Genomic DNA, 13,017 nt, shown 5'->3' with positions numbered 1-13,017 from the left:
ATGCTAATTTTTTGAAGAGAAGGTCTGTGAAGTTATCAGGCATAGTTTCCTTTTGGTTGTAGGAAGATGTCAGCTTGTTTAAGGCTTTCAGCAGTTTCTTCATCCAAATGTCAGCTTTAATGTGGAGCTAGCTTGTTTGAGCCTCCAGGTTGCATCTCATTAGCTGCTTTGGTGATTAAGCTAATTCTACTTGAATTAGCTTACTCACCATCAAACACCTACAACTTATTGATTTCGATTCTGTTGCCCAAGTGACGGAAAATCCAAAAGTTTTGTCCATTGAAGGAGCTAAATTTGAGATGTACTAAACTGCTAACATTAGCTAAAGCTGAACATAGGCTAGGATGCTGACAAAGCAGTGTCCTGAATCAGCATTAGCTTAAAGTTTTAGCTGTTTTTAAAGCGTAGACATTTTAATATTTATTACTATAGCATTGTATTTCACACAGTTTTTATTTGGAGTTATTTTGAGAAGCTAATGTCAGCTAACGCAAGCGGTTGTCCTCCTATCACTTCCTGTGTTTTCCACTATGTCATTTCCTCCAGTGATAATGCTGATGCGGGGAAAAAAGTGTTTCCATTTTATTTTACGACTTCCTCCTAGTGCAAAAAACTTTTTATTGATAAACATGAGCTTTGTTTCCTTTCATTGTCGTATTTTCCATTTGCGCTACTGAAACGCAGCTATCGTGTTGTGGGAAGCAGAAAAGCAAAGCTTTTTGGTGTGCTGACCGTGTGTTTGTTGTGTTCTTTCAGAATATCAGAGTGCTTTTCAACATCCGCGTGGTGGGAGGATCCACATTCCACAACTACCTGTCGCCTCAGGACGGGCGACCGCTGTACCACCCCGCCGTCGACAGGTGAGAGTTTGAAACCGCATGATGCGCCATAGAGCTGGATGTCCGGACATGCTCCTGCGTTTTGTCCAGCGTGTTGACTCGAGTTTTCAGTTATCTGCCAGAGCGGATCAGAGTGGCATGTCATATCTGCTGTGAATCGCTGGGTGTTGATTAGCTTCCTGCTGAATCTGTGTTGCAACATGTACTCAATCCCCTCATGCTGTTTTTTTTATTTTTATTTTTAAAACAATTTTCCATAAAACTTAAGTGATTGTGGTGTAGTTTTGTAATATTCTCTTTCCTTTACTGTTCACTGCGTAATATGCAAAAGATGCTTAATGTTAAAAAGATATATGTGATTTGTCTGTTTATAAGAAATTAAACAATTTATTTGCATATGAAGTGCTATACATTGTTCACCTGTTCATTAGAAAACTCAGTAAATTTTCTCATATTTACTGAGTTTTCTCTCCAATCTGAAAGAAGTATAGTGTTTTAAACTACTACTCTTCCTGTGCTTGTTCAGTCAAAACCAAGACTAAGGTCAAAGGTCAGAGGGAAAAAATCCCATCAAAATTCAGCGCTGCAATGACATGACCAAACTTTTTTTTTTAAACCAACTACATGTAATATAATCAGCCTAAAGTGAAATTAGAATATCTTGTCTAATTTGACATAGTCTCTCTTTACATCTACCAAACCCCCCACTCTGACTTTTTGCGTCTCCGCTGCGATTGTGAAATAAGTTGCAGCGTCGTTTCTTCACAAATGCAAATTCGACGGCTCACGGTGGCAGAAAGGGAGTTGCTGATTTTTTTGGCGTCATCTTGAAAGAACTTCCATTTGTGCAGCTCAAGAAGAGTTCATTCACCCGCTGAATGGCACTGATGGGAGCAGAAGCTTTCAGGATCTTTTGAAATGCAAATGCGTCGCACGTGGTATCCTAGAAATCCATGTGATGACAGCGTTGGAGCCCGAGATGCTGTCCCCGAGTAAACCCAAATAATGTGTTGGGAGAATGGAGAAAATCACCGATGATGTTTTAGTCTACTTTGGTCTTTTTCTGCAGCATTACGTGCTGTAAAATGTGAATGTTGGAGATGTAATTTATCTTATGTTACTCATGTCAGGGAGTCACTATGCTGCAACTCACCACTAGTTGTGTAAAAGTTTGATCCTGAAGCTAAAAAGAGTTTGGCTGAAATGCAGTTAAAAATGAAAAAATAATATTATTGTGAATTCTTTCTCTTTTGCACACACAGTAAATTAAACATAATATCATTCAGCTATTTATACTTTTTAGGCTAATTATTTTCTGTTTTGTTCATCTACGAAATGTTTTTAGTGTATTTCAATCAGTAAAAATGATTGCAACAAAATTTCTTTGAAATGGTTCAGAAAGTGAAATTCAGAATTGCAAAAATAACGGAAAATAAATAAGAAATTATGACGTCGCTCAGAGCATAGAATTAGACTGAATAGATCTGCCCTTATGGATCAGGCCACTGATACCCAATTCATAATTCTTTTCCACATTGAGACCGATACAGATATTGATATCGTATCGGAGCATCTCTAGTTAGTCAGATGAACTGCTGTGACGTCCATCCCTTATCCACGTTCCATCACTTCCTAGTTCTATCTGGAGTCCCAAGACCTTTGCCAACTTTACTGAAACATTAATGAAGAGAAAAACAAGAACAGCTCTGTTTCCCAAGTCTTGCGTAGAGCTCAGTTGTTGATATGTGCTGCTGTCACGTTTTCTTTACAGGATGATTTCAGGTTTTCCATCCGGAGATGGTCTGACGTTTGTCCGCTCTACTCAGATTGTCGCCTCCACTGACCAGCCGTGCCCGCTGCATATTTCAGTGCTTCCAGACTCTTGTCTCGCGCCTTTATTAAACAGCCGTTGCATCACATAACACCATGGTGTTCTTCACTCTGAATGTAGAGTACCTTCATGGATTATTTACAATTTCCTGCTGTAGCATTCCGGTTTTCTTAATCCGAATTATGTTTTCTGAAAAACAATTAGTTATTCTGTAACCAATAAAAAATGTAAAATTGTTCCCAACTATTTGAGTTTTTAGAGTATTTTCAAACTGAATTGCAGCAGAGAGTTTCTAGTTTAAAAAAAAACACAAACTGCTCTAAGAAGTAATGCTGCACACAGATGGAATATTGTATTTAAGTTGCTGGTTGTGTCGCTGGAAAAGATATATGTGTGAATGTTATGTATAGAGTGGATTTTAGATCCAATCAAGCTTTATTTCTGAAGCACTTTAATATACCGCCCAAGGACCAAAACACTGCATATTAACAACAGACATTAAAAAAATGAAAGGAAATAAAACCTTAAAATTATTCTGGGGTTGTAACTACAGAGTCGTTGCATTAAATCCTCGTCTGTCTGTTTGTTTCTACGTTTTTCAGTGCACATTAACTGTTGTTTTTAGTAACTCATTCCGCCTTTCAATTGGCCCTCGAGGACAAAAAGTTTGAGTTGAATACAAATGTGAAAATCAGACTGATTAAACAGGTGTAGAAGCAGCCGCGCAGTAAAAACATAAACTTGGAAGGAAAAGTCAGAGCAGATAGACGAGTTTTAAAGCTGCAGTGTGTAATTTTTATTTTTTTTAAAAAAAGTTTTATTTGTTACAATTCTCATTATATTACAACAGTATCTTGAAAAAAGGAGCTTGGAAAAAAAAATCAAGCTCCTCTGTCTTCTTCCTGCACTAAATGCAGACATTCACCACTCAGTTAGAGACAACCAATCAGAGCCAGGAGGCGGGTCTCAGTGCTGTCAATCATGCTCATGCTGCAGCAAAACAACACAGCCTGTCACAAATGCTAAGGCTAGTTAGCATAGCCATAAATGACAGCGGATGAGCGGTTTTCCTGGAACATTAAGTTGCTTCACCGCTACTAGCTCATTTAGCAGTGCATTCACGAGGAGGATTGACAGCATTGAGACACTCCTCCTGGCTCTGATTGGTTGTTTTTGACCTGGAGCAGCACATTAATTCAGGAGCACAGGGAGAAGGCGTAAAAGATTGATCTTTTCCCAGATCGTCTGTCTCATATTAGACTTTTACTACATTATGACAATTTTAACAAATATAGAAAATATTTTCTCTAAAAGTTACATACTGTAGCTTTAAGAGCTCATTTAAAAACAGATGGAGAAGAAACTATCAAGAGTCGTTCTACATCTTGTATCGTTAAAACCTTTTCAAACATCTGATTCAATGTTGTTAGATCTTAAAACCAGATTAGAAACCCTCTAAAAAAAATATTCTGGCCATTAATTGAAGCTAGAGCCACATTTTTCCTAAGGATTTTAGAATGGAATGATTGGCATTTTAATGTGCAAAGATGTGTGGGATCTGTAGCTGTTTTTGGGGGTAGGCTAACTGCATGGTGACAACGCCTGAGAGCAGACTGATAAAGATACCAAGACTAAAATGTCCTAAAGTGGAGAAAAATCTTTAAAAACATCAAAGAAGTAGGAGCAGAACCTGCAGGCTTTAAACGAGCAACAATCTTTGGTAAAAAGGAACCGAGTCACAGACTCCGAGTGGGCAAAAAGTCATTCATGTCCGACAGTCCGAGTCCCGTCAAACAGTCAGAACCTGGAAGAAAAGAAACGTCCCTGATAGTTTTCTACTTTTGTCAAATTATTTGTTATTATCATTGTTATTCTTGGCTGAATATGTTTTATTTACATTGAGTTTGCGGCTAACGCAGGTGACGGATCCCGCTTCTTCTTACATTTTTCAAATTCTTTTCTTGTTTTTATATCGACGTATTCTGGTCCAGAATGCAGAGCTGTAACATTACTGACACCTAGTGGTTAAAAAGCGTTAATACATTACAGAGCCTGTCACCAATTTACAAAAAGATCTCAGTGGTTTCAGGTTCCTAATAATTTATTCAGAGGGTTTTTTGTTTTGTTTTTTTACCCTCCAGGATGAAATAATGATTAAATAAACAATTCAATAAATCTTGGAATCGTGAACTGAGTGGACAGGTGTGAACGTATTGTCTTTTTTTTTCTAATACACAAAACATTTCCACTAATAATAAGTTAAACGTCATAAGCAAGTTAGATTTCAACCTGATACTTTTTATAATATGACAGAGTAATTTTTTTTTTCTTTTTTCATTTTGAGAATAAAGTCATAGTATTAAAGAATAAAGTTGGTCTGGGATACTGAATCTCAGACCAACCTGTGTTTTCCTGGAACAAAAGCCAGAAAATTTGTTAGCCACATTTGATTAGTTGAAGCAATAAAAGGAAAAAAACTCTAGATCTGAACTGCTTCCTTCGTCCCTTAGGGCCCTGAAGCTGTGCGGTTCTGGAGGGCCTCCTCACGTGAAGCTCATCATCGAGTGGGAGCACAGAGTCAAAGACTGGTCAGTGCGTTTTCCTCTGTCCCTCTGTGATGCCTCGTTGCCTCGGTTTGTATGTTTTTCTCTTATGTTTTTTTTCTCGTTGGTGTTGCTGGGTGCCAGCCTGTTTGGTAACATTCATGAGGAAGTGGTGAAGGACGGAGACAGCGTACGAAACCTGCAGCAGCAGCACGTCCAGCAGTTCAGCTGCACCCTGGACGAGTGCTTCCAGCTCTACACCAAAGAGGAACAGGTGGAACTGGACTTAAAAGACACTCCACTGCAAAAACACTACATCTGACCAAGTTTTTCTTTCTTTTTTTTTTTTGTCCAGTTCCTAGTGTAAATATTGTAGTTCACTGAAAATAAGACAAAAGTAACTTTTCAGAAAGATTTAGGAGCTTGTTTTAAGTCAACAATTCCTTAATATTGATTTTAAATATCTACTAGTTCCACTGGCATTTTTTTACTTATAAATGGAGAAAAATGTCTGTCATAATTGAAAAAATTTGCTAGTGGAACTAGTACTTTATTTTTTTAAATCAATATTAAGGAATTATTGAATATAACCAAGTCTGTATCTTATTGAAAAGTTCTGAGCAAGTTAGTTTTGTTTCATTTAAAATGTAGTAAGATATTTCCTCTAGACTTACTTGGTAAGATTTTGTGTTTCTTGTTTTCCTTCTGCTTTACAATCATACACTGCTTTGTCTTGGTCTGTCTCCTGAAATAAACATTACATTTTGTGACTTGACGAAATGTCAACGCATTCAGCTGGAATGAGCACGTTTGATAAGCGTTGGCCTCTTGTGGATTTGCTTCGTCCAACTTGGTGATTTTTGTTTTCTCTCTCCGTCTTTCCGTGCCTCTCCTTCGATCAGCTCGCCCCAGATGACGCCTGGAAGTGCCCGTACTGCAAGCAGCTGCAGCAGGGCATGGTGAAGATGAGTCTCTGGACCCTGCCGGACATCCTCATCCTCCACCTGAAGCGCTTCAGGCAGGTGGGCGAGCGGCGGAACAAGCTCACCACCTTCGTGCATTTCCCCCTGGCGGGACTGGACATGACGCCCCACATGGTGAGCCGCAACAACGGCCCCCACCAGCGCCCTCTTCAGGCGGGCTGGAAGCACTGCAGGCAGCCCGACCTGGCTACTCCAGACTTCCTGTACGATCTCTACGCCGTCTGCAACCACCACGGAGGGATGCACGGTGGTCACTACACAGGTCTGGACTCCTTCTAGGGCTGAAACGAATAATCATGATTAATCGCATTAATCATGATTACCTGAGTTTATGTACTCCAGTTGACAATTAATCGATTACTAAATTAGTTTACGATTATTTCAACAGTTAATCATATTAATCATGATTAATGGCATTAATCCTGATAAATCTGATTAATCATTATCATTGGTATTAATTACGATTAATGTTATTAATCGTGATTAATTGGATGATCATGATTTTCTGCCTTTTTTGAGTTTGTTACTCCAGTTAATGATTAATTGATTACTCAATTAGTTTACGATTAATTCAAGAGTCGTATTAATCATGATTAATGGCATTAATATTAATATTACCTATTAATATTAATGGATAATATGATCCTATTATTAATATTCCTGTCGCTTTAATTGCAGCCTTTTGTCGAAACTCGGTCGACGGTCAGTGGTACAGTTACGACGACAGCACCGTAGAGCCTGTCCCGGAGGCCGAGGTCTGCACACGAGGAGCCTACATCCTCTTCTACCAGAAAAGAAGCACCATCCCCCCCTGGTCTGCCAGTTCCTCCCTCACTGGTCTGTTTCTCTTCTCAGTGGTTTTGTTGTTTGTTTGTTTTTTCATATTCTTCTATGTATGCAACAAAAAACAAACAATTTGGTGTTTCTGTTCAGGTTCCACCAGTTCATCCACCTCTGACCACTGGCTGGTCCGGCTGAACGGGGGAAGCAGCAGCGGCGGCGGCGGCGGCGGCAGCGCGGTCTCGGGGGTTCCCAGTCCGGCTCTTTTGGAAGCGGGATTTGCTCTGGAGTCTCCTGAGTTGCCGGTGTTTGGAGACGAACCCAACAGAGGAGTAGAAGGAAGTGAGTGTTTGTATTAAAAAGAATGAAAACTGCCTGCAGTAATTTATGTTGATGCCGTTTCACCGTTTTCCCGTGTTTAGGTGTCGGATGTGAACTCACCCTAAACCTCAAGCCACATTTGGACCAATTCGGTAGCTTTGGTAGTCCAGCTAAACTCAGAACACTCAGAATAAAATTACCTCATCTGCACCAAATTGTAACAATTGTAACAAGTTACAGACAGTGCACAAATATTTTTAGTCCCTAAACTTTTGTTTGGGTTTTTTAGTGGGTTTTTATGTGACTCACCAGCACCAAATATTGAATTTTATTGAACTGTTCCCTCAAAATTTCCTAATTGTTTTGTTTTTTTGCATTAAAATCACTGATGTTCTTTTGCTACTTTAGAATTTCACAATATTTTCCCCAGTAAATCCGTTCAAATATCTACATATGGAAGAAACAAAATGAAAGAAAAAATGACAAGCAGATTGGACACAAGCATTTTTATTCTCTAAATAACTTAAATATCTCGATTTTTGTTACTCGCCTTGTCAGTGACAGACTGTGATAAAGTGTAGAAGAAGTAAGAAACACTGCCACCTGCAGGTCAGAGTTAGCGGGTCTCAATTACCGAAATTAGCAATAAACTCTCTGTCATACATGGGAACTGTTGATTGAGTTGTGCTGTTATTTGAAGCACCAGATTTTAGTTTAAGTATTTTAGAGTGTGTCTTAAGCATCTAAAGACACATTGGCTGGACTTTGACTGAGCTATTCTAAAGCATTTTGTAGTTGTCTAATAGTACGGTTTAGATAACTCTCTAGCCTCTAACTTTTTTCTTTTTAAGCTTTAGCCTATATTTAGCTCATCATCAACTCCGACCAGCATCCAAAGAATGTGTATGTAATGTTTCATGGTGGTGTGTTCAAGGTGAAGAGCAGTGTTAGCATTTTGCCACACTTAACATTTCGCATGTAGACCCATTTTTATTCCAATTTTGCATTACTTTGTATCAGTGTATTTCATAAAATCATGGGAATACCTCTGCAAAGGACTGTAAGTGGTCAAATAATTTGAATATATCAGCTTTTTGTGAGCGCAGACCTGACATTTAATGTGTTTTTCTAGATGGCTCCCATCAGATGATGCGAGGTACTAAGGTTAGGAGCTTAAGCATGAGGTCACCTGCCAAACCCAAGGACGCTCTGAACAAAGTTCTTCCACTGCGTTGGTCTTTTGGGTCCAAAGACCGCATCAAGCACCCGGCACAAGTCCACCCTGGAGAGCTGGTGGAGTACCTGGAGTCTGGACGCCGGCCCAGATGTACCAAAGACCCCATCATCACACTGGTGGCCACCCCGCCACAGAGGAGAGTCCTTGACGTGGGACAGGACTGCAGCTCGCCCAGCGGCAGCAGTCTCAGCTGTACGGACAGGCTCAGCTGCGACGCTTGTTACTCTCCCAAAATCCCAGAGGGGCAAAGGCGAGCCTGTTTGGAAAGAAACACGGGCCAAGGATCTGATAACGAGGGAAACCTCCGTTCAAGAGATGATGATGGTTCGAGGCAAGGATCTTTGTCTAAGAGATTGAGAACTGACCAGGTCAGGGCTCTGGACTTCCACCTGCAGAGAGGCGGCATTCTGGGTGGCCATATAAGCCACAGCGCTCCTCCGAGCAGAGAGTCTACGCTTAGAAGAACCGCCGTTCAGGCGATCGGCCTCACCAGGGGCCAAAAAGACTTATCACAGATGATGGAAGGCAGGAGGAACCCAACAGGAGAAGAGGGTCAGAGCCAAGAAAATCTCCTGTCGTTTTTCAAGCCGGTTTTGACAAACAAAGACATTCCTAGGTCCCCAGGCAAGGAACAAGCGAGACAAATAAATGGCCACGAACGTCTGGGAAAACTGGCGAGCAGTAATTTAGCCAAGCTGTCGCTTTCCAACGGGACTCTTCCAGCGCCGGGCAGCAGCTTTCCCACCTGCGACGGCCATGGGTGCAAAGCCCAGCTGGTCAATGGAAAAGCTGTGAATCAGGAGCCAGTGGACATCCAGCGGGCTCACAGCTCCAGCAACATCCAGACCAAGCTGGACTTCACGTTTCGCAGATGTGCCTCCCTCCAGAGGAACGGGGAGGTGGGGATCCCTCAGGCGCACCGTGTCCTGCTGTCAGACAAGCCTGGCTACTCCACGCTGCAGCGGACGCGGTACAGCACCACCTCCCTGGGTAGGCAAAGGGGCTCCATGAACTCTGGCAAAGATGTGTGGGACGCCTCGAAGTAGATTCCTATTTAGTAATCTCACACTGAGAAATGATTAATCTGAGTAAATTTATTCTGTGGGGGGGCCAAATTGTTGACACCCCTGCTGTTAATATGGTGGTAGTGGCTAAGCTGGTATGGAGTTCGTCGTGTTGTAGATGGGTTGAATCCCTGCTACATCCGTCTCTTTATACCACTGTGACACCGTCTTCGCCCCAGGATAGCTGTGGCTACAATGTAGCTCACCACCATCTACGTGTCAATTACAAAACTTTGTCGATATTCAGCAAATGTCAAAAAAACACAATTTCACAATTGCCGCGTTTCCAGTAAATAAGAAATGCAACTTAAGTCTCACTTGAATAACTCTGTTAATAACAGTGTTATCGCGTTAACAGAGCCATCCTCCTCCTATGACTTCCTGTTGCCTCATTCGTCTTTTCCACCAGTAGTAACAAACGGTTGTCGATCGCATGACTCGGGCGATGCGAAAAAAGTTTTGTCCATTGTAGTTTTTGTGAAATACTCAAATTTTGATATGGCCAAAAAAACCTTTTTATTGAAAAACGTGAGGTTTTTTTTTCAAAATCGGCACGTTTCCATTCAGTGTATTTATTTTTGAAACTCCAATTTGATTGTAGTATAAAGAAGCTTTGGAGTCCTCGGACTTGAGAAACCACCGTGGCAGCAGGACAGTATTATTTTCTATTGCATTTGGGTTATAGAAACATATAACCCAAATGCATAAACATATATGTTTGTAGAAACATATGAGTGACATGTATGGGTATATGACTGACAGGTTCCAAATATGTGTGTAGGTGAAATGTTTTTCACCTGCCTGCTGTGTGTGTTAGCAGGATAGATGTGGGTCGTCTTTATCGCATGAGCCATTAGCTTAATGAGTAAGACCTTTGAGTAATATATTTACTGGAAGGCCTTTTCCACGTCTTTACTAACAGATTTGCCTGCATTTTTTATTTTTATTGTGACACTTATGAAACTTATGATTGTGTTTTTTTTTTTCCTACACCAGTGCCCATGTGACAGCCAAGAATGACAGCCAAACAAAAGGACCGCTCACCTGGTTTCCCAGAGAAGCGCCCCCTGTTGGAGGCATTGCTTACAGCAAACGACGTCTCTATTTTATTTTATTTTTTTCCTTTTTTAATTTAATCTTTTCATTGTACTGTTTTAGGTTCTTACCTGTGTGTGTCTTAAACTAAATCTATGCAGAGTTATTAAAAAGTCTGAGGGAAATTACTAGGTTATTTTTTCCCTCCACTCACTCTTTTCTGACACTGTTTACTGATTTTTTTTATCATTATTATTTTATGTTTTACTGTCTGTTTGAGTTAATCATCCACATTTGTGAAAATGAGAGCGATTTGTGAATGCTCTACGCTTGAACTTCCACGCGAACTCTCAGGAACGCAGGAAGTTGTTTTTCGATGAGTGCGGTTCGTATTGACGTTTAAGAAAGAGATATTTGCTCTACTGACAGGCCGGCTTATTAAAAGACTACAAAAAAGTACTAACACTGGTCTAAAAATTAAAACACTGGACAGAAATAGTTTGCTGTTAGAGAGTCCATTTTTAAAATGATTTATTTATCAAATTAATATATACATATATATTATTAATGCACTTCTTAAAATTATTTTATTCCTTTTGTTTTAACAGGCGACTAACCTGTCGGATGGCGTATGGAGGCGGTGGCACATGCTATTTTTTTAAGCGTTTGATACATGGAGATGTGGAAATTTACCCCATAAGCTGATCTCTTCCTGACTTCTGATGTTTTGTGGACGAATGCAGCGAGAATTTGTACGTTAGAAATTATTATATCAGAAACCAGCAAATGTAAAAAGAAAAACAAAAACTAATCTCGCATACATCTACCCCGTTTATTGATATGATGGAACTTTTTCACATTTTGTCACCTTTCATTGGAATTTTGTGTGTCGGAGCAACATAAAGTGGTGTCTTCGTTTTAAAGACATTTTTATTTTTATTTTTTATTTTTTTTGCCTTCACCTTTTAAAATGTTGCTCTTCCAGAATTAACCCACATGTGACACCAAATAAATGACCCTGTTCCTTCTGAAAATAAAGTCTCCCCCCACAGCCTGATGCTGCCCTCACCTGTGTGTCACAGATCTTAACTGACCAGAGCAACTTCTTCCACCCGTTTGACCCTGAGAGCAGCACTTTTCATGGCTTTTTTTTTTTTTTTTTTTTTTTAAACCATCAAATCCAGAGATCAACTACTTTTCCAAAAGCGGTTACCTGTAATAGATTTTATTTAGGAGTATTAGAGTAAAGATGACTAAATGTGGATTTAACATTTTTGAAAAATAAGTGTAAGCCATTTTCTGCCCCACTTCATTTTATGTTGCTCTCTCAAATAAAATCATTTTAAAAAATGTCTAAAATGTGACACAGTCTGGAAAAGTTCCAGGCATGTGAATACTTTTGCGATTTTTGCATAAGGTCCCATAAGTTGGTGTGATGATAGGAAAATAAACACACACACACACACTCATACAAAACTCATTACAAAGGCTTCCAGCGTAATCTCTCCATAAATATGCAAATGGATACGAGTTAGCTGATGGCTAAGAGATTCCCAGACAACCTGCAGAGCAATAAGAGAGAGATTTAATATTCAAACCCAGTTGTAAAGATGTAAATGTGTGAAATGCAGTGACATCCTGATTGTTTCTTACAAAATCTAACTATCACAAAGGACTGGATCCAGAAGCGGCCTTTGGAGGAGCTTTTTTTTTTCTGTTTGTGATTGAAAGAGGGAATTATTCTGTGTGCACAAATTCGTTCTGCAGCCGTAAAAGCAGGATAATCACGGTTCATCGGATTCTCATAACTTGTTGGGGGGAAGTTGTCGGTTAACCAGCTGCATTTGTAATGCACATCGTTCACAGTCTTCAGTCATAAATATTCTGTGTCTGTAAGGTTTTTTTTTTCTGTCAGGAGTGAAACTCAAAGGGAATATAACCACGGTTTAGACTAATTTTCAACCTGAATATTTTTCAATTTTTTGCTATTTTACGTGCTTCCTGAGCTTTCGTTTGCCACCGAGGAATATTAACGAGCGTCTCTGGCTGTTTGCGTTGTCGCACCGACGCTTTAGCAACAGTACAAAAAAGGAAGGATGCGATGAGATATTATTTCGGAAATTTGGTTAGATTATATTTTAGTAACTTTTTTGGGGAAAAAAAAAAAGTCTACATTTTGTACCTGATTTGTAACTGTGTAATTAAAGTACCAGACTAAAACTATATGTTTCACATGACTTCATATGGTCAGAATGTTACATGGAGGAAAGTGGGTTTAAATTTGGACACTGCACACACAATTGTTTGTGTTGGATCGTCCATTATGTGTGCAGTAATGCAAGTTTTAACGATTGCAAATTAAACACAGCCTTTCTCACAAATGT

The 13,017-nt window shown here is 39.8% G+C and overlaps 1 protein-coding gene across 1 annotated transcript in view; it reads left to right on the top strand.

Annotated features, from left to right (window-relative positions):
- The window catches only part of usp43b (ubiquitin specific peptidase 43b), an 86,726-nt gene extending 73,709 nt beyond the window's left edge, over positions 1-13,017 (top strand). Inside the window, exons 9-16 of the mRNA XM_016675478.1 lie at positions 757-860; positions 5,181-5,258; positions 5,358-5,487; positions 6,116-6,458; positions 6,875-7,033; positions 7,130-7,318; positions 8,430-9,524; positions 10,595-13,017. Coding sequence (XP_016530964.1) covers positions 757-860; positions 5,181-5,258; positions 5,358-5,487; positions 6,116-6,458; positions 6,875-7,033; positions 7,130-7,318; positions 8,430-9,524; positions 10,595-10,605 — 2,109 coding nt within the window. The 3' untranslated portion in view covers positions 10,606-13,017. The remainder of the gene's footprint in view (positions 1-756; positions 861-5,180; positions 5,259-5,357; positions 5,488-6,115; positions 6,459-6,874; positions 7,034-7,129; positions 7,319-8,429; positions 9,525-10,594) is intronic.

The sequence above is a fragment of the Poecilia formosa genome, unplaced genomic scaffold, assembly GCF_000485575.1.
Source record: "Poecilia formosa unplaced genomic scaffold, Poecilia_formosa-5.1.2 Scaffold114, whole genome shotgun sequence".
Lineage (NCBI taxonomy): Eukaryota > Metazoa > Chordata > Actinopteri > Cyprinodontiformes > Poeciliidae > Poecilia > Poecilia formosa.
This window is presented reverse-complemented; position numbering and strand designations above follow the sequence as displayed.